General features: G+C 36.9%; 2 protein-coding genes across 3 annotated transcripts in view; both read left to right on the top strand.

Annotated features, from left to right (window-relative positions):
- ptprr (protein tyrosine phosphatase receptor type R) overlaps positions 1-8,825 on the top strand; it is a 43,256-nt gene extending 34,431 nt beyond the window's left edge. For both annotated transcript variants that reach the window (XM_088072972.1, XM_088072971.1), the window contains 5 exons: positions 1,052-1,189; positions 2,235-2,345; positions 2,460-2,617; positions 2,733-2,846; positions 3,786-8,825. In XM_088072972.1, the coding sequence (XP_087929098.1) occupies positions 1,052-1,189; positions 2,235-2,345; positions 2,460-2,617; positions 2,733-2,846; positions 3,786-3,879 (615 nt within the window). In that variant the 3' untranslated portion in view covers positions 3,880-8,825. The remainder of the gene's footprint in view (positions 1-1,051; positions 1,190-2,234; positions 2,346-2,459; positions 2,618-2,732; positions 2,847-3,785) is intronic.
- Positions 8,826-11,015: 2,190 nt separating this feature from the next.
- ptprb (protein tyrosine phosphatase receptor type b) overlaps positions 11,016-22,268 on the top strand; it is a 67,049-nt gene continuing 55,796 nt past the window's right edge. Inside the window, exons 1-7 of the mRNA XM_088072997.1 lie at positions 11,016-11,403; positions 14,990-15,413; positions 19,368-19,487; positions 20,190-20,330; positions 20,406-20,666; positions 20,749-21,015; positions 21,963-22,079. Coding sequence (XP_087929123.1) covers positions 11,338-11,403; positions 14,990-15,413; positions 19,368-19,487; positions 20,190-20,330; positions 20,406-20,666; positions 20,749-21,015; positions 21,963-22,079 — 1,396 coding nt within the window. The 5' untranslated portion in view covers positions 11,016-11,337. The remainder of the gene's footprint in view (positions 11,404-14,989; positions 15,414-19,367; positions 19,488-20,189; positions 20,331-20,405; positions 20,667-20,748; positions 21,016-21,962; positions 22,080-22,268) is intronic.

Below are 22,268 nucleotides of genomic sequence, written 5' to 3'. Positions count from 1 at the left end.
AGAGCAAGTCAAATATTTATCACATGAAAGAGAGTCGGATAAATAAATGAAATATGAAGCTGATTAAAACATCAAAATCAGAATTGTTTTTTAATTCTCAGTACCGTCAGTCCATCAACGCAGACAAAACCTCTGGTTTATGCAAACAAACTCAGCATCCTCTTTCAATTCTTCCTCAAAACTTACTTTATCTTAACAGATGCTATTTGTTTTTATTTGTTGAAACTATTTTATCTTTTATCTATTTTATCAGAGTTGCTGCATGAAAAAAATAACTATTATTATGTATCTAGACAATATGATAAACAATGAAATAAGAGGAGTTGCAGCCTGCATCAGGAAAATGAAAATCAGATGTTTTATCAAAAAAGCAGAACATAAGTAAAGAAAATCTTTTTCTAGTTCTACAATGAATAATGTCCAAACTGTATTTAACATTTTGAGTAATATTAACCACAGATCTGTGTAGTATTTGGCACATCATTTTAGTTTTATGATTTCTCATATAACTCTTTACCACAATTCAACTGATAAAAGTTTGAGTTTAATAAAGATAAAAATAAAAGATAAATAAAAACAAATAATAAATAAAATTAAAAAGTAGAAAATAAAAATGTTAAAATAAATAAATACATAAAAAAGGGAAATCAAAAATTATAAAAATTCTATAAAATGATTTTAAATTTCTAATTATGATAAGTATGAGTAAGACTCTCTGGGCATTTTTCCCAGGCTTTTAAAAATAATTTTCTGAATGGTTTGATTTCTTGAATTTTATTTTTTTAAAAGAATTCAAACTAATTCGAATTAAGCACAAGAAAAGTGATGTCGATGTGATGTTTTACTTTTTTTTGTATTTTTTTTAAAAAACAGAGTTCAGTTTTTTTTAACATTCACATCTAAAAATCAAAATTATCTGCACAGATCAGTATTAATAACATCTTGCATGTTAGCTTTAAAAGTGAGGTTATGAATGAATTCTTCACATTTTGAAGTCTTACTCCCCTCCATCAAACTGCTGACACTGCTGTGTGATTGGCTCCTGTTTCAGGGTTACCTAGGCGACGAGAAAGCCTTCATCGCCACCCAGGGTCCCATGGTGAACACGGTGAACGACTTCTGGCAGATGGCCTGGCAGGAGGAGGCGCCCGTCATCGTCATGATCACCAAACTGAAGGAGAAGAACGAGGTGATCTGACGACCGTTAAAATAAAGTTTAATAACTTAAAAATAATAAAATAAATAACTCAATAAAAATCGAAGCAGGAGAGGTGGATGATTATTTTGAGGTCGACATCTGACATCTGATTTTTGCAAATCATTTTTGGAAAGTCGAGCTTGTTTTCCAGGACTGGTATCTTGCCGTGAGGATCAGTGAAACCTTTTTAAATAATTTGCTTTAATTTGAATCACGACGTCTTCACATATGACAGTAGTCATAATTTTGACAACATAATTCAGCTCCTATAATACACTCTTTTAAAAAAGTAATCTGAAAAATGCAGTCAAAATAATTTATTCTCTTGTAATTAGACTACAGGTGTGAAGTTTTATATGAATGTACGGTGATATATCTGCAGTGATGGAATTTAACTCTTAAGATTTTAGGTTGTTTTTAGGATTTTAGGACATTTCTCAGATATAAGGATATTATGATTTTAGCATTTTTCAAGTATTATAGAACATTTCTTGGTCTTCTGGACATTTCTAGGATTTTAGGACATTTGTAGGATTTTATGAGAGTTTGTATCTAGAATCTAGAATTTCAGAACATTTTTCAGATTTCAGGACATTTCTAGGATTTTAGAAGTTATTGGGTTTTATTGTGTTATGATTTTAGCACATTTCTTGGACTTTTGGATATTTCAAGGATTTTAAGACATTTCTAGGATTTAAGGATGTCTCTGGGGTTTTAGGACATTTCTGGGATTTTAGGACATTTCTGGGATTTTAGGACGTTTCTAGTTTTTTAGGACATTAGGGTCTTAGCTAGGAAATTTGTAATTTTAATTTTGTGCGGGGGATTCTCCACTGGCCCTTTTTTCAATGAACACGTTCAATTTTGATGCTGTTTTATGCACTTTGGCACCTTAAAAGTACCAAAACAGTTCTGTTGTGAAATAGAAAATGGTCTGGGGGCCACTCGGCACCGTGTCAGGGGCCAGATTTGGCCCGTGGGCTGTATGTTGAGGATCACTGCTTTAACTGTCTCCTCATTGTCTCTGTGTTTGTAGAAATGTGTTCTGTATTGGCCGGAGAAAAGGGGAATCTACGGGAAGGTTGAAGTTTTGGTGAACAGCGTCAGAGAGTGTGAACACTACACCACTCGCAGCCTCACACTCAAGGTGCACAATCGCTTACATTTTTTAAATTTCTCTCTTGTGACTCAGAGAAAACAAAAAGTCTTTGTGTCTGTAGTTTGTGTTTGGGATTCAGATTTTATGTATTGCTGTGTGCAGTGTGGGAATCAAACCCGCGTGCTGCAGCATTACTGGTACACATCGTGGCCCGACCACAAAACTCCCGACTCCACGATGCCGCTGCTGCAGCTGATGGCCGACGTCGAGTCAGACAGACGGACGGCCGCCGTCATTGGACCGGTCATCGTCCACTGCAGGTAGAAAGACAGAGACGGAGACAGAGAGAGAGAGAGAGGAAGATGAGGAAGCTTTTCTTCTTCTGCTGTACAGTGTTTAAAAATAACTCAGTTACCCATGCTCCTTTGCTTGCAGCGCGGGGATTGGCCGGACAGGCTGCTTCATCGCCACGACGATAGGCTGTCGACAGCTGCAGCTGGAGGGAGTGGTTGATGTTCTGAGCATCACCTGCCAGCTCCGAGCCGACAGGTAACACTCACACAGATTCTTCAACTACGATCGCTGCAAGGACATTTTATTGATTTTCATTGTTTATGTCACAACTTTGACACCTCAGCAAACTGACTTTTAAAAACATGTGAAGAAGACAACGAGAAACGTGACAAGAAATGACCCAAAAATGAGCAAGAAAGTAATAAAATTACAAGGAAGTTACCTAGAATTTAGCAGAAAAAATATAGTAAAGAAAGTAAAAAAAAAAAAAAAAATCACTTAAAAAATGCTTAAAAAATAAATACAATGAAAATAATAATGCAACATAATTTTCAATATATAGTGATGATTATTAGAAATATAGTTAAATGACAATTTTTCCATAGCTTATTGTTAATAATTTTCCAAATCTACTAATTTATTGCAATTTGCGGTACATTTCTTGCCAGGTGACGCATTGCCTTTTTGCCATATTTTTGAAAGAAAACAAGTATTTAGACCTTTAAATTAGGTTTAAATTAGGGTTGTCAACATAACGCATTAATTTCGTTTTGGCAAAAATCCCAAGAGTTACCCGAAAATTAGCAGAAAAAAAATAGAAAAGAAAGTAAACAAAAATTAAAAAAAGAAATGACTTTAAAAATGCTAATAAATAAATACACAAATACATAAAATGAAAATAACATGGTTTTGAATACATCATTACGATAATTAGAAATATAGTTTAATGTACATTTTTCTCTACCTTATTTTTAATCATTTTCAAAATCTACTAATTTATGGCAATTTGCGGTACATTTCTTGCCAGGTTGCTCATCGCCTTTTTACCATGTTTTTGAAAGAAAATAAGTACTTTAACATTTAAAGGTTTAAAAACGAAAAGTGATGTTGGTCTCAGGTTTCAAAGATGAGTGTTAGTGCTGTTTTTTTTTTTAATAATCATCACAATAACTAAAAATCTCTCCGTCTGTGCAGAGGAGGTATGATCCAGACAGGTGAGCAGTATGAGTTCGTCCATCACGCCTTGAGCCTGTACGAGGCCCGCCTCTCTGCAGACACCGGCCAATGAGTGCGCACCACCACCACCACGGGAGGCGTCGACTTACACCTGGAAGTGCGCTCACATAGCGAAGTCTTTATAGCAGGTATGATCTCCGAGATTTGGGAATTCTGGAGGAGGTCCTTGATGGACAACCAGTGAGGACTGCCGTGGGCGGGGCCTGCTGACCGAAAGAGGAAAGGTAAATTTCTGACAATGGAATCTATCCGTTCTTCTTCTTCTTCTCTGCTGTTTCTTCTTCGTGTGTTTTCGGTGAGTGGCTCTTCGGGGGAACTCTGAAAAGTCTTCGCTTCTCTTAACCAACTGACTGTGGGATCGTGTCGTTTTTAACCAACCGAACTGTCCCATTACCTCTTTTCTGTCATGGAGACGTAGAAAATAGTGACTGAAATGGATCGACATTGTTCAATAACACTGTTGTGTTTCTGTGTCTTATAGGATATTAAAATTATTTTGTATCGTGTTGATCTTACAAGAAAGACTATTGGAAAACGACTGTTAGCTGGTTGCACCTTTGGTTAGCTAATATACCACTGTTGAACCAACCCTTCCTGCCTCGCTGCTTTTGCGACATCCGCACTTCGTATGTTATTCCGTGACACAAACTTTTCTGATTTTTACGTGTTATCAAGGAGCACGACGCATCTTAAAAGGTATTTTTATGATCTCACGGATGTCTTAATTGCTGGAAGCACATTTTAAACAGAAATACGATGTTGGTAAACTTTCAGTTCAAGTAGTCACAAACCTGCTAACTACATTTATTTTTAATGTTTATATGCTAACAATACATTCTGATATGTTTGCAAATTTGCTCTTGTGTTAAACCACACAGTGCTGAGCAGATGAGCTAATGCTATCTTTAATACACAGGATTCGTACAGCAGTGAAAAACGACATATACCTTTAACCGTCAATGTTTTGGAAAGGTCATGGAAATCTGTTTCAGAAACCTGTAAACATGATGTGTTCAAGGAAAATTCAACAGTAATTTGTTTTTACAATTTCTGGCTATTATAAATGGTGTGAATTTTGGTGATTTTTAAGGAAAAAAACCCCAAATTGCCTAAAATTTTATTTTAAAAAATCCACCAAAATTTTTCAAAGATAAAAAAGTCCCCCAAATTTACATCAAATATCGCCAGAAATGTTTCAAGAAACAAGTTGCCCAAAATAATTTAAAAAACCCCAAACTGTTTTCTTTAAAAATTGGCAGTAAATTAAATACAGAAGTTGTATGTAATTAAAAAACAAAAATCCCTCCCCAGTCCTTAAAAAGTTATTTGACATGCCTCCCCTTTCTTGCATCATCAGTCCCTAAGTTAAATTTAAAATTCAGCTGTGATAAATTGTGTCATTTTTGGTCATTTTTGAAGAAAGCATGCACAGGTTTGGAAGGCATGTTTTAAAGAAAAATGGTTTCTTAAAAAATCAGCAAATATTAAAGAAGAAAAAAAATCTTCCAGATTTTTTCTTTAAAAATCAAGAAAATACCTTTAAAGGAAAAGATAATGCCAAAATTAAAACCAAAAAATGCCAAAATGTTTAAAAATCACCAGAAAGATGCTTTTGAAAAGCAGCTGTCAAATAAATACAAAATACAGCCTTTTAAATGTGTATGCACCTCCTCTAAACCAAAATATAAAACACACGTCCCTCCACAGTGCTAAAACAAATCCTATTCTGAATTTATTATTTTTTTAAAGTAATATATATCTCATAAAGCTATTATATAGTAATGAAAAAAGAAACGAGTATCGATGTCCGTTTCACAGAATGTATGGTCTTTAAAATTAGCCTCCGATTCATGGGAATATTTAATCTTCATTTCCACAGACTGGACGTACGTTTTGTCCGCGGCTCGTTAACTTACGAAGTGCTGAAGTCACAAATGAGGCTAACCTCCAGCCATAGCTCACACGCTAAAAGCTAACAAACCAATGTAATGACAAATAAGCTCCTGCTAAGCTAGTTCTTGTAGTGCGGCAAACTTTCATAGAGGCTAATTCTAGCTTTAGTAGTTTATTATGAATCTGTATGCTTTAATGTCAATAATAGACGCTAACTATAAGCTCATGCTATTATTAGCCCGCTATGCTAAGGCAATATTTAGTTACACCAATTAAATCTGTAAAATTCAATCGCTAAACCATGTGTTTTAAATGTTTATTACATCAATTATTTTCATACCATTTAACAACTACAGCTCCCATGAGGCACCAGCACTGAGTCTGAGAATTATGGGAAATGTAGTTTTGGAATGTTTACAAAAAATAATTGTTTTATCTTTCTTAAATAAATTGAAATAGGGACACAACGCTCAACTATCATGTAAAAAACATTAACAAAGAACAATAATTAAAGTATTTATAAATCATGTAAAAAATTGAACACAAGCTAGCTCAAAAGTAGCCAATTGCTTCCAGGCTCAATATATTTGATCCATTAATTAATTAATTAAAAAATAATATAAATAAATTAAAAATTAATAACAAATTCAATTAAAACTAATACTGCTGAAAATTGTTGACATTTTCGCCCTTAAAGCAGTTAAACTTCTTTCTTGCATTGACAATTCTCCTCTCGTGTGATATGTTGCTTTATACCAAAAATGTGAAATAATTTATGTCACAATGGTGCAGTCATTTCATCATTGTGCTGTTGTAAATTATCTAGTGAGTACGTTATTTTTGGTGCATCAGAGTAATAATAACTTTATTTTTATACTGTTTTTACATGTTTTTGATGTGTTTTAGCAGCTGTCAGCCATATGTCGACTCGCATGAAAGCTCGCTTTTCGGGGTACAAACCTCATTATCTCTAAATCATCAACGTAACAGGAGCTGGGTGGAATTAATAATTTAGTTTTTGTTTTATATCTGAGAGAAAATTGAACAAACACCTCATATTTGAGCATCTGAATCTGAAGGATGGAGCAGTGGATAAAAAATGTCAACAAGAGGTTGAAGTTCAGTTTTCATATTAACCCTCTGAAACCTGGATCAACATCAGTTTTGTTTGTCATTCAGACGCCCTTCACAAGCATTTAAACCTTTGAAGCGCAGATTTGTTTGAATTTTTTTCTTTCTCTCAAAAACATGGCGAAAAAGGGAATCAGCAACTTGGCATGAAATGTCCTACAAATTGCTAAAAAATGTAAAAGGTGACAAGAAAATTACCTGAAATTTAGCTTAAAAGGGAGAGAGAGAGTGAGAGAGAGTATTGTTAGAAAATTAGCATATTTAGAAAAAGAATATCAAGAAATGTATGTTCATAATTTTATATATATATCTATATCTATGATATATTCTAAAACAAAAAAGAAAGTAAAAAAACAAAGATATTACTTGAAAAAATGCAAAAAAAAAAACAATGTATGATTACAAATATATACATATACAAATATAAATACACACATGCATATATATGTATGTATATAATTATCGTAATCATGTATTGAAAATTGTTACAGAATCTTTTTTCTATTATTTTAGCATTTTTTTCAAGTCATTTCATTGTTTTTGTTTGCTTTCCTTTGTATTTTATATTGTAATTTTTTTTCTGCTGATTTTCAAGCTGTCTTGTAATTTTACTAATTTCTCACAAATTTTGGGGTAATTTCTTATAAAGTTACTCATCGCCTTTTCTCCATGTATTTGAAATAAGAAATCAAGCTATTTTCATCAAGTTTCAAAGGGTTAAACGGCCAACATATGTTAGTAAAATTATAATTATAATTATAATTATAATTATAATTATAAATAAAATATAAAAAATATAACAATTAAAAAACCACGGTGGTTTCGGTCAGTTCCTGGTGTGTTGACTCGTTTTAGAGATCTGAAGTTTCTACAGTAATGCCAGTAATGAAGAACATTAACATTAAACGTCTAATCTGCTCTGTGTGTGAATGAGATTACATTGTACAGTTCATGTTAAAGTGCTATTAAACCTAAAGTGGGCAGTTACATTTCCAATCCATGGACCACACACAAACACGGAGATCTTGCTGCTAAAACTGGGAGCGTCGGGACCGTTGACGGGACAATAAACGAGAGAAACTTTGAAGACTCTTCTTTTTCTATGTATTTTTTATTTCCTCCTTTTACTTGTGATACAATCAATGGACTTTGGACCAGTGTCTCTTTGTCTACATGTCCAACATGCCTCCATGGGACCATCACCAACCCAATTTTCACTTCGGTCAATTCAGGATCGATCTCAAACTCAAAACTGGTCGACAATCTGGCGCGTTTGAGGTTTGGGAGCGAGTCAAATCCCTGTTTGAACTGACTGAAGTGAACGTGAGTTGAGCCCAGCCTCCATACCCACTGCAGCAGCGGGTACAACAACACACACTGCCTCTGACGTAGTATTGTGTATGTACAGTAGGTGGTGGTTCATGTCCTGTACTTTATTGTTGTTGACTGTTGATGGAGCTTAAAGGGACGCCTGACATTTTACCGGCAGAAAAAAATATTTCTTTTAATTGAATTGCATTGAATATAATTTATCTTACTGGTTACCAATATTAGAATTAGACTCTAAAGTTCTTACAGTTTATAGAAATAACTTAATTTCAATTGTGTATTTTAGTTTCTAGTTTCTGAAATATAATTGTGTGCTACCTAATAACCAAACAGTGTTAGAAACAACGTGAACAAGATACTTTCAGGACCATGTAATTATGAGCAAAGAACAAAACAACCATATTAAAATAAAACAAAAATGTCAGTGTCCCTTTAAACTTCTGCTGTGGGCGTTACAACTCAGTCCGAGTACACCTGATGCTTAATAGTGTACGTACGGTACGTGGTTTTTTAAACTGTATTACTAACCAACTTGAATGTTGTAATAGTCGGGAACATTAGCCACTGAGTAGTGCTGTGACCTCTTTATCTACTCTCTCTATATTGTTACCTGTAATCTGTACATAAACGCTGGACATAAAAACAGAGGAGCTCCGACTCGTGTTGTTTTGGACTCTGACTGACTGACTCATTCGCTGCCTGCTAAGAAAACCAAATGATTGCACGAAGACTTTTGATTTATTGTGTTTCGGGGCAAACTGCTGTAAACTGAAATTCAGATTTTGAGTCTTTTCAATTTGTGCTGTGGTTCACAAACCATCTATGGAGTCACTAAGTTGGCTCTGAGAAATGTCCTAAAGTCAATGTCGGAAAATGTCCTGAGGCTAAATGTATGTGGCTGGCCCCTGGCAATCTTTCACTTTGCAAAAGTGGCCCCCAAGCAAAGTGGGTTGAGTCTCCCTGCAATAGCAGTTTTTAGAGATTAACACTGTAAATTTAGAAAAAAAATGACATTTAAAGAGCGGCACGCTTGTGTGGCAACGATGCTGTTTAATCAACATTTTAATATGTCAACTTGTCAGGCGAAAACTTCTCACTAACACATTTTAACAAATTTTCAGGCAAAATTCTTTACTTTTTTGTGCATAAAAAGTATCAGATCTTTGACTTTGTCCTGTTAAAGATGGGAGCAAAAACAAAAGTGTTGGGTTTAGATCTTTGTTCAGTGTACGTCATATTTGGGATTTAAACTGTCGTTCCTCGAAACTTAGTGTCATGTAACCAAAGAGAAAGTGAGACAGAGAGGAGTGGAGCAGGAAGGAAGGAAAGAGGTGTGGATGACTAAAAGTAGCTCCAACCCACTGAAACAAAAGCTTTGTGGCTTTTAATTTGTAATGCTGCAGAATGGAAGAGTGAAGTTTAACCTTTTACAGAACAACTGTTACCGCTTCTCAACAATTTCCAGAAAACAAAATAAAACTTGAACTTTACTTGATTCAAAATGTAAAAAAAACCCCAATAATATAATAATAATGTAACAAATAATTTAATACATTTCCTGGCTGATATGACATCTTTGCTGTAATATCATTAAAGAGGTTCAAGGTTTGTTAATTTTCATTCAGTACATGTGCACGCATGAAAAAAGCGACATTAGTCAGTCAGGTCCAGCAGCATACAGAGGAGTGAAAAAATACTTAATAATTTACTAAATAAATAAAAGCAGAAATAACTTAAAACCTGAGATTTACGTCTTAAAAACAGAGCAGCGTGGTAAAAACAAGCAGATTTACAGCAGATTATTACAACGTGATGAAAAATTTGCTGTAAATCACCAGAACTGTAAGAAAAAAAAGAAAAAAAAAGGTATTTTTAGTTTAGTTAGTTTGATCTTTATTTCGAACATGCAAAATAAAGTAGGAGAATAAAATAAAGTAAAAGCAAGAAAAACAATACCAGAATGCCCATTGGACTTTTCATGTCCGAAAAGGAGCAGAAAAATCCTACCCCCGTTTTTCATTTTATTTAAAAAAAGTTAATAAAAAGAGTTAATTTTAGTTTATTCTGTCTCTGCCTAACGACAGCACACCACTTGCCATGTGTTGTAGGTTTCAAACCATTCTTAAAGCCGTGAGTTTACATTTCAATACATTCAAATGTGCTTTTTTTACCTTTTACTATTTCTTTCCACTAATTTTCCTTTCTTCTTGAGTTGCTCATTGCTTTCTTCCCATGTTAATGAAAGAAATCAAGCAAATTTGTTTGTTTTCAAAAGGGTCAAAGCGATAAAAAGCTGCTTAGAGCTTCATGTTGGTGTTGATTCTCAGTTGGATTGGCAGTACAATCACAGTCATCTGCTTAAATAACAAAGTTTATGTGCTTTTTAATGCTTCTTTAGAACCATAATTGTAAATCTGAAACAACAGAGGTATTTAATGTGGAGCCAAACCTAAATTTACACCCAAGAAACAGATGGAGGCACATCAAAAGACGACGCTGTCATGAAAAGAAAGAGACCAAACTTTAAACTCCAGGACGAACTCGTCTCGGTGGGAATAAATAAAACGCTCGTCTCTATTTATAACATCTACCTCTGTTGTTGGTGCGTCTAGGTGTGCTGCCATTGTAGTTACAGGCCTATTTATAGCCTCCATCCAGGCGGTTTTCGTCGTCGTGCCTTTGCTGTGACTCACAGAGCTGTTGGCATGATTGAGGAAGTCCGTTAGTGACTCCCAAACTCGACACTATAGAGTCCGACCGACCGACAGACAGACAGGAAGAGGGACAGACAGCTGAGAGTGAGACAGGCAGGGAGTCCAGAGAAAAGAGAGGAAAGACTCAGTTTGAGGTCCGAGTTGAGGATAGACATGAGACCGAGAAGAGACGACGGACAAAAGAGAAAAAATATCTGGAAAAAAATCAAAATAGTCAAATAAGGATTTATTCTGTTTTATTCTGAGACATTTTAACCTCCACTTTTTCCATTTTCCCACTTTTTATTTTTCAGAAGGACTCGTTTTTTTGCCGCTAAGGACCTCAGAATCAAAAAAAGGAATATTTTCACCCTTTAAATAGTGAATATAAAGACACACCTTCTACCTCAGCCTAAGGATTATGGTGGAGTTTGCTCCGTCTGAGGATCTGAAGGAGGATCAAAATGCTGAAATGTAAAGTTCACAGTTATCTCTGCTGCCTGTGGGTCGCCTCACTGTTGCTGCTGCGGGTGAGTCTGCTCCCATTTCCTATATTTCATTTATGATCGACAGTATTAAGCTTCAAATGCAAAATCAAGCAATTTTCTGCTGCAAATAGTGAGAAAAAAATGTGATTTTAAGAGTACAGGAGATTGAGAATTGTCATGTTTTCATGCTGCTGAAGCTGAACCTCATCTCAAGGGACATTTATGCGTTTTCTGTTCATTTTTTTCATGCTTTTTTTGACCATTGTATGCAGCCTTCAGTGTATAAATATATTTCTTCTTTTTTGTCTTTATAGCAAAGCATCTCAATCAGAAACAAAAGCCTCAACTTTACGTCACAGAATTCATTGATGACCATAATCATCATTTCTTAAATGCCATACTAACCAACTGAACATCATTTATATTCATGCATATTGCTTTCATGCACTTTTAGCATATAATATGCAAAGTATGTCTGTAAAACCTTTTTTAATTTTCCATCATACATAGTAATTCAGGTGATAAAAAAATAAACCAATTTGTTTGAGAGAAAACAAGATATTTCTCTCCAAATAGCTGTTTTCTTATAAAGAAAAGAAACTTATTTAACCTGTCACTTTATGTGCATTTGAAGAGCATTTCTACCATTATGCCACAAATATGATACACTGAGCAGTGGTAACATAAAGAAACTTGTCTTTTTTTAGGGTTTAAAATACATTTTTCTCTTGTTACGCAGTATACATGGAAACAGGGTAATAATTAGTAATTCACGCACAGTAGAAATTTTTTACTGTCCTTTTTTTGTAGAAATTCTGCTTCACCAAAGTGAAACTAAAGTCACGTTGTTTTTCTGCCTGATTATCAGCCGATAAAAAGCGCATCTCGAGAAGAAATCCCTAAAGTTAGAAGGAGCAAATACATCTTTAGTATTTTTTTCCAGATCTGATAGTATATTATGTTTACATTAATGCTGCTTGATGTCCGGTATGTTAATGGATGATTTTTCCACGACGGAGAATTTTTTAGGGTTGAGATGCTAGCCATTCATTATTATCTGCTGGAGGATTCACCAGAGTTTTCGTTGCTGCTGTTTACGCTCCCGTCTGATGCAGATCAAAAAAGGTTTTTGTTTTGTGTTTCTTGTGTCGTATAAATGGATTACAAATCGCATCTTGTCGTGAAACCAAGTGCTGGAGAATGACAGTCGATGATTGTTGGTTAGCGGCGTACACAAAGCATTGGTCGAGAGAGAGAAAGAGACAGTTGTGTGGACTGAACCGGTGATGTTGAGGATATATCATACGTGATCATGATCATGTGTGTACCTGGACGCCCTTCAAACTTCGAAGGAACTTAAGAAAAACTTTGTGCTGAAGAAGTCGTACAAATGATTTTTTCTGGCTTTAGTAGCTCTGATTTGCTGTATCTCCACCTTCGTGCATTGTTATGCTACGGCGTACTTTTGTTTAAAACGTTAACATGTATAATTTGAAAAGTTGTGACTTTTGTGACCTCTAGTGGTTGTGTGAAAAAGGACAGTGCCACACAGCAGTGCACGCTTCCTTAAATTCAGTGTAAACAGTAAATATATTTTATTATCATTGAATGAAATGGCTTAAAAGGAGGAGATAGTACCGCCGATCCAACCGAGAATCAACACCAAACTGCAGCTTTAACCAACTCTTAGCCAGTTTTCAGATTTTTTTGTTTTTTTGAGCATCGAGACAAAATAAAGCTACTTTGTGTAAAGCTGTGGGCTCATGCTCTTACAGTAGAAATTAACACGAGCTAATTCTGCGCTACCAGCAGCACAAAAGTTAACACAAACTTATCGTCGGCTGCCTTTCTGAACGCAACTCCAAAACCGTCTTTTACTTTACGTGTTGTTTCTTGTTAGCTCACAGTCAAGTGAGGACAGAGAGACGACAAAGTAGCTGATGGTCAACAATTATTTTCCAATTCTAGCTGCCACTTAAACCAAAACGTCCTTTTTAACGCCTTGCTGTTAGCGTCTGTTTTCCGGTTGTCTGTCCGTCTGTCTCAATCTCGTGAACGTGATATCTCAAGAACGCCTTGAGGCAATTTCCTCAAATTTGACACAAACATCCTCTCGGAATCAGCAATAAACTTGTTTGAATTTCACAGTCAAAGGTCAAGGTCAATGTGACCTCAAAAAACACATTTTTGGCCAGATATCAAGAATTCTTGTGCTCATTATGACAAACTTTCATGCAGATGCCTATAGGACGAAATGATGAAGTGATTACATTTTGTGATAAAATTTGGTCAGATACTGAATTGGTGGCACTTTTTTGGATAAACAAGCTCTATTTTGATTCTGTTTTATGTACTCTGGCTTACTTATGGGTACTAAAAGTACAAAAACAATTCCCAGGGTGAATCACTTTATTTTTATTGTGAATTGAAAAAATAGTTGAGGGGACCCCCTTTGCACTCTATCGGGGGCCAGATTTGGCCACCAAGCCGTAAATTGAGTATTACTGATCTAAACCCATCTCTGCTCTGGAAGCACAGATGAAGAAAAGTTTTATTTTCCTCAGTCGTCGTTTCCTTCTCTTCCTGTCTGTCCGTCCGTCCGTCTGTCCTGCAGTATGTTTGTCTTTAAACTTGCTGAACCTCATTATCAGTGATGAATGGTTTTATTTTCTGCTTTGCTTTCCAGTATAAACACATACACACATGCACACATGCATACATGCACACATGCATACATGCACACATGCATACATGCACAAGGTCGAAGGTCAGTTGAACCCAAAAAGTGATAAAAACACAGTCCTTAAAATAGCTGCAGCTGATTAACTACTACAACAGTCCATTTGATGCTTTGTTGGCAGCAACACAAAGATCCATTGTTTTTGGTTTTTACTGAGCAATGCCCAGATTATACATATTTTTAAAGTATTACATCTACGGATAAAAAAAATGTGACACACTGGTGATGACTGAGAGGGACAACGACTGAATACTAAAAATCTAATTTTTTTAAAAAAGGAAACAAAGGTTGTTTTTTGCTTTGAAAAGAAAATGTAAAGAACAAAAGGCATTTTTTTCTGTAAAAGTTGTCAAAAAAATTTTAAGAAAAAAAAGCCTTTTTTTTTCCTTTAACAATAAAAAAAAGCCATATTTTTTTCTTTAAAATTTCCCCCCCAAAAAACAACAACAAAAAAAAGGCAAGTCTCTCAAGAAAATCTACCTTCTAAACCTGCGGGCAGATTTTCTTAAAAACAACAAAAAAACCCCCAAAAATTTAAAGTTATACGTCCCTCCAGTAGAGCCCCCCCCCCAAAAAATAATGAACAGTCCCTAAATTTTATTCATTTGTAATCCTGTTCTGAATTTATTGTTATTTTTTTAAAATAAAATAAAAAGGACGTTATACCAACCATCAATATTACTTATTACTTATCAGTTCTTTTTCATTACTAGAAAAAGAACTGATAAGTAATATTGATGGTTGTTTAAGAGAGTATATCTTTAAAATTTACCTCAAAGTCATGGAAAAATCATGGAAATGTTTTGGTAAAAAAGTGTTTGAACTCTGTTTTTAAGCTGACTTTTCGTGCTCCATCTTATTGTTTGTTGTCTCGTTTTTTCCCGTCAGGATCTAAGCAGTGCAGCTCCCACAGAGGCCCAGTTCAGCCCATGTAGCATCACTGTGTCTGAACCAGAGTCCAAACTGGACTCCATCTCACTGACTGTCACCACACCTGGACAGAACTGCTCCTTCACCGTGACGTCTGCGGACACTGGAGCAGATGGCGTCGAATGTAGAAGAAGAAGAGAAGGAGACGAGGAGATAGAGACCGGTGAGATCGGAGGAAAGGAGCGAGGGGAGAAGGAGACGAAGGAGGAGACAGGACCTAATAATTTGGAAACAAACGAGCTCGGAGTTGAGGATGAAGGGAACAAAGAGACGGGAGATGTTTTTACCTGCGTGTTGGATCACCTGGAGCCTGGAACCACCTACCAGCTGCAGGTTCAGTCCCAGCGAGACGAGGAGACGGAAAACATCACGCTGCACACCAGTAAGTCCAGTCCATACAAAAACCAGTCCATGCATTTAATGTACTTTAATATCGAGCTTTTGTCAGTGGCTGTGTTTACATGCACACCACTATTATCCCGGATATGGCAGTATTTTGAATTTGAATAAGGGTCTTATAAATACCATATTCCCTTAAATTTTTTGAAGTAGGTTGTTTTCCGAATTCAGCATTTTCCGATTAAGACACGTGGGATATGTTGGCATTATTGTTGTTTTAGGAGCATCGATTGGACACGTGTACAGCTAATTAGCTCATGTTTTTTGTGTTTGACTGCAGTTTTTGCAGAACACTGCATCTTGTCTGTTTACAGTCTGCTTTGTGTGTTGTCATGGATACGTTGTGGGTTGTTGGATTTTATGCGTCCAGGCTGGCGATGACCAGAGGCGTTAACTTTTCAGGTTGTCCCTCTGTCCCATTATTGTCAACGCAATATTTCAACAATGCCTCGAGGAAATTTCTTCAAAATTAGTGCAGACTTTCACTTGAATTCAGCAATGAGCTGTTTGGATTTTGGTGGTCATAGGTCAAAGGTCAAGGTCACTGTGACCTCTTCTGTGTCATTCTTGGGAATGCGATATCTCCAGAACACCTTGACAGAATTTCTTCAAATTTGGCACAAACGTCCACTTGGACTCAATGAGATTAGATTTTGGTAGTCAAAGGTCAAGGTCATGGGCACTCTATATTGGTCTCATGATTGTGAATGCAAGTCTCAGCAACACCTTTAGGGAATTTCTTCAAATTTGGCACCAACGTTTGAGTAGACTGAAGGATGAAGGTAACTGTGACCTTGCATCTATCTCTTTCGGTAGCCCAATATCTGAAAATGGCCTTGAGATATTTTCCTCAAATTTAGCACAAACGTCCACTTGGACTCAAGAATTAACTGAATACAATCTGGTGGTCAAAGGTCAAAGGCCAAGGTCACGGTCAACTTGCATCTGTCTCATTCAAATTTAAGATTTTTTGTTCTTTGAACTGTACATTTTATAGAAAGTTTAAACATCTGCAGTTCAGTGACAACTGCATCTGGAGATATGGACCTTGAGATGAGTGTTAGTACTTTTACTCGAGTAAAGTATCCGAATACTTCTCCTGCCACTGGTTTATAAAATAGACTTGACTGCTACACTCACCTGTACTTTTAACAGCCGGCTTTTTCACCCTGTTCACAATATTTAGTCAAATTTTCTATTGTTTTCTGCTCTTGTTCTATTGTTTCCATCTCCTCTGACCTCTCGTCTTTTGATGTAAAAGAACGCGACTCGACCTCCTTGTCGTGTCGAGTCTTTGTGTGTGTGTGTGTCGGAGTTAATGTCATGTAGCTTCCCCTCTCTGTAGCTCTGTGATTAGCTACAGGAACCACGGCCCTGCTGAGAGAGAACGATAGAACAGTAAAAGTACATGTACGCGCGTGTGTGTGTGTGTGTGTGTGTGTGTGTGTGTGTGTGTGTGTGTTGTGTCTGCACACTGGCGGGTGTCCAGAACAGAAGTTGGACCCTCAGTGTGTATTTCCATCGTGGGCAGAGCTCCGGGTTCAGCCATTTCCTGCCTCCATTGTTTCTTTGTTCTGTGGGAAGCACTGGGAAAGGGCGTGAGGGTGTGTAAAAATGTGTTTTGTGTGTGTGTGTGTGTGTAGGAAACGGGGTGTTGCTGCACCCAGTCGAGTCCCGACAGTAAACCTTCTCAGCTATGCAAAACACTTGTTCTGCGGTGTTTGTGGTTTCTTATCTTTCGAGGCACTCCGACTCGTACATCCAGCGACCTTTAGAGTTCACACGACCTCCGCAGGTTTGTTTTTACCTGTTTCGACTCTTCGAGGCTCGGCCACAAGTGTCCGCTGCTTCCTTAAAGGGACAGTTCATCCCAAAATCTGGAGATAAAGATGGCACTGCGCTTGTGGTGCTCAAAGCGCCAAAAATGTAAATTGCAAAATTCAACTAAAATGACCCGGTTACTCAAGGTAATCCACAGACCTTGTTATGAGCAGATCCATGTAGGAGCTATTTTCTCTCTACCACGCAGAAGAAAGCGTGCATCTGCTCTAGAGATCAACAGATATTGGTTATTCAAGTCCGATACCGATACGATTATTAGACTGATAACCGATATTTGGAACCAATATGCTTTTACAATAAAAAATGAATAATGTCTGTCAATATTTAGAATTAAAATATAACAAACTCCACCCAAAAACTTTGTTAAAGTGCCTTTAACAAATGTTTAATCAAAACTGAAACCTTCAACATTATACACAGCAAAGTCAAGTGAAAATTTTAATAAAAAATTAATGAATAAAAACAGCTCCCTCCCATGCTGACACTTTTCTTGCTTTAATTAATTCATTTTATTCGCAATCATTTAAATGAAACTGGGATACAGATCATCAACAAAACGCCAAATATTGGCTCCCATAATCGGCCAGGCTGATAATCTGTCGACCCTACATGAGGGTGTGTGGATACTAATTACTTCATAAATAAACTGATATAATTAAGACACAGGAATACATTCTTATAAATGCGTTTAATACTACATAAATTTAGTAATAAATAAATACATTTAAAAAAGAAATTCGAAAAGGGCTTGAGAATTACAATAATTGTCTGACATATTTTAAAATATTTAATTATGATAGCTAAAAATATAGTTTCCCCCTGCTTTTTTCCCCAGATATTTTTTCCTTGCATTTAAAAAAAATTTAATTTTCTAAACCTACTAATTTCTTGCAATTTGTGTTGACTGACTGAACCAGACAGGAAATGTGCATTAAAAATCAAAACAAGGAGCTAAAAGGGGCTAAAATACTCAGTAGAGCTGCCGAGTTTTTTGTCACCAGCATAAGTCAATCCAAAAACTGTGGATTATTGAAACTGACATTTCCCTTAACCCTTTGAAACCTGAGCAGAATGGCTTGTTTTTTTTAAGACGTGAAGAAGGCAATTTGCAACAAAAGAAAAAAAAAAGCAAAAATTAGCAAGAAATTTGTTTTTTTTAAAAAAAAGGAGAAAAGAAAATTGACTGAAAATTATTAATAAGTTAATTAATTAATTAAAAACAAAAAAATGTGCTTTAAATTTATATTTTTGTGACAAATTTTTAAATATAAATTGGTGATATTTATAAATATAGTTCTTCCCCTGGCTTCTTTTGTCATATTTGTTTTTTTCCCTTAGACATTTCCCTAGCTTTTTCTAAACCTTATAATTTCTTGAAATTTGTGAAACAGTTATTACCAAGTTGCTCATTTCCTTTGTCTTTGAAAGAATCTTCAAAGCTTTAAATATTTGTGAAAACAAAGGAGAGTAACGTCGCTTTGGGTTTCAGAGGGTTAAAACTCCCAAACAGAAACACCGGCACAGACACTGGGACTAAAAAAGTCTGCAGACACTCGCTGTTTGTTTGTCTCAGTGTGGCACTCGGGGCAGAGATGTCGTCTCCTGATTATATTGTTCGACCTCAGTTTGAAGCACCAGTGGCGACACGGAGGCACAAACACACACAGAGAGGCATTGTGGGAAAAACACGAGCTCTCAGACAGGCGGATGGCTTGAAGAGAGGCAGGGGAGAGGGAGTGTCAGCAGGATTCCCGCTGCGCTCAGACTTTGATGACAAGGCCACAGATTGAAGCGGTGGATCCTTTTCCTGCAGCTCGACTGAAGCTCGTGTTCAAAACAGATTAATCACTTTAAAGGAACAGTCCCACTGTTTCAGGACGCAGTAAATTCAACATGAAACTGACATCCATCCTCTCATCCGACTCCAGAAATATCCTCCTTACAGACTGTTAGTCAGTTAAAATGAGTTTCTCTGATCATTTTCATGTTGACAATGTTGCAGACTAGCTGAGGGGTTTATGGGGTGATTTAAAGCATATTTTCTGATCTTGTGTTTGTGTGTGTGTGTGTGTGTGTGTGTGTGTTGTATCATCAGCGCCGTCAGCAGTGAGCGGCCTGACGGTGACCTCCAGGACCTCCAGCAGCCTGGGCCTCTCCTGGCAGGCCGGTCCGGGCAGGACGGAGCGCTTCAGGCTGCAGCTGTGGGATCAAACAGGTACGTCTGTCGCTGCTGGTTTATAACTGGATGTAATGGTGCAGTGTCACATTAAATAGTCCTCTCAAAGACGTTTGGCCTCACGCAGCAACATTCTCTTAAATTTGTCTTATACTTTCTCTTAATTTTCTGGTAAGAGAAAATATAAGAGAAGTCAACTCCAGATGCACCAAATGCTCTTATCCATCCACATCTGCCCTGACCCAGGCGTGCTCGTATCGTATCGTATCGTATCGTATCGTATCGTATCGTATCGTATCGTATCGTATCGTATCGGATCGCATCGTATTGCACCAGACCGCACTGCACTGCACTGCACCGCACTGCACCCCACCTAATCTTGTCTTGTCTTCTTCGGTCTGGTCTAGTCTGGTCTTGTAGTATCTTATCGTATCGTATCGTATCGTATCGTATCGTATCGTATCGTATCGTATCGTATCGTATCGTATCGTATCGTATCGTATCGTATCGTATCGCATCGTACTGCATCGCATCCCATTACATCGTATGGCATCTTAATGCATTGCATTGTGTTACATTGTATTGCATTATACTGTATAATATCACATTGTATCATACTTGGTAAAAAGTTGAAGTACTTCCCCTACTGTTGGGTATCATCACAAAATAAGGAATCCCAAAATATAAGAGATTCTGTGGGGAGAAGCTCTGAGAGTCATGTGACTTTGTTTCTGTCTGCAGGTCTGCTTAGGAACAAGACATTAGAGAGCACAGCCACACAACACACACTCCTCGACCTGACGCCGGGACGTCTCTACAATGTTACCATGGTAACGGAGGCTGGCGGGCTGCAAAACAGCCAGACGACGGAGGCCCGGACAGGTACAGAGAGCTGAAGAACACAGGAAAGAACGGAAATAATGAGATAAATAAATCTTATATCTTAATCTCTTATAGTTCCCGTCGCTGTCTCCAACCTCACTGTCAACCACAACGACAGCAAAAGCTTTTTGTTGTCATGGCAACAACCTGAGGGTGACCTGGACGAGCTCGTCGTCACCCTCTCGACCAATGGCACAAGTGGCTGGGACATGACGCTTCCTCCAGACGCCACAGAGGTCGCCATCCATCAGCTGACTCCTGGCTCAGCCTATCACATCTCAGCGACGACCAGGAGCGGCGAGCTAACGAGCCAAGCAGAAATCAACGTCAGGACAGGTGAGCTGTTGTTCTTTTCCTCTCTTTTTTCCTTTCTTTTTCTTTCTGTCTTTTCTACATCTTGTCTTTATCCCGTCTCCAGCTCCAGCAGCGGCGTCCCTCCTCTCCCTGTCTGCCGCCTCCTCTGGTGGCCTCTTCCTGTCTTGGACGCCCCCGGTTGGACACTGGGAGAGCTACACGGTGTTCCTGTTCGATGGCTCCCAGCAGTTAGTCAGCACCGCTCTGGACAGAGAGGCAGCGAACTTCAGCTTCCCCGGGACGGGACTAACGCCTGGGAGGCTGTACAAAGCTGTGCTGAGAGTGGAGAGTGGAGGAGTGACGGCCGAGAGCAGCTGTGAAGGAGCAACAGGTCAGACTACTGCAGAAGTCTGCAAAAAAAATACATATACATATTTATATAGTACTTTTTTGTTAACAAGGTTAAAAAGTGCTTTTCAGAAAAGCAGCAGATAAAATAAAAAAAAAATCGTCGCAACAGAAGAATGTGTTTGAGTGCTGACGTATATGACAAAAATACAGTCATATTACTATAGAAATGAACAACTTAAAGGTTTTTTTTTGCTGCAGGAATACATGAAAGAAACCCAAATAAAACTGCTGCTTTTGAAAAATATGACAGAAACCCAGAAAAAAAAACAAGGAAATATGGGTGTTTTTATATATATATGGGAACATAACTGCATTAATATGACAGAAAATGTATTTTACTGCAAGTCTTTGGTAGCAAATATGTAATACTTAAGGGATATATAAGTTAAAATATATCAGTACATGACAGAAAATAAAATATTTAATATATACATCAGTAACTAAACATGACAGAAAATATATTTTACCATATAAATATATAACAATAAGTACAGAAATAAATGACTTATTGAATTATTTGAACTGTTGAAATGCAGCTAATTACATTTTATTGTGGATGTATATGACCGAATATATAGAAACATAACTAAAGAAATATGATAGAATAAAATATTCTCCTGAATTTTAGACACAGAGAAAAACTTTAGAAATACATAACAGCAAAATGCGTATTACTGCAGAAGTATGACAGAACTACCTACCACCTAAAAAAATATCTATTACAGGAAATTATATATTTTGCAGAAATGGCTAAACAATACAGTCCCTGCAAAAAACAAGACAGAAAAAACAAATTACTTGAGAAATATATGACAAGAAATACAAAGATTTTTATGCACAATTTACAAAAGAAATGATGCAGAACATTTTGTCCTGAAAGACACCTGAACTTGTGTTCAGCAATTTTAATCCATCTGGTCTCTGCAGCTCCGGCCTCGGTGGTGGACCTCCACATACGACACGCGGACGAGACCTCGCTCAGCGCCATGTGGAGACACGCCCCCTCCGGGGCACGTGACAGCTACTTCCTGACCATTCGCCACGGTAATCAATCATCAAGATTTCGGAGATCTCTGATTCCTTACAGATGAAGAACTTTTTTAGTGAAGGGACAGAAGTGACTGTAAATACAGGAAAAATATACGACAGTAAATATGTATTTTTCCCCTAAAAAATGTATGACCGAAAAATATATATATGTTACTGCAGAAATATATGACAGAAAAATAAATG

This window comes from Plectropomus leopardus, chromosome 22, assembly GCF_026936395.1.
Source record: "Plectropomus leopardus strain MGB_pleo_1.0 chromosome 22, ASM2693639v1, whole genome shotgun sequence".
Taxonomy (NCBI): domain Eukaryota; kingdom Metazoa; phylum Chordata; class Actinopteri; order Perciformes; family Serranidae; genus Plectropomus; species Plectropomus leopardus.
Note: the sequence above shows the minus strand (reverse complement) of the source record. Positions and strands in the feature narration are given on the sequence as shown.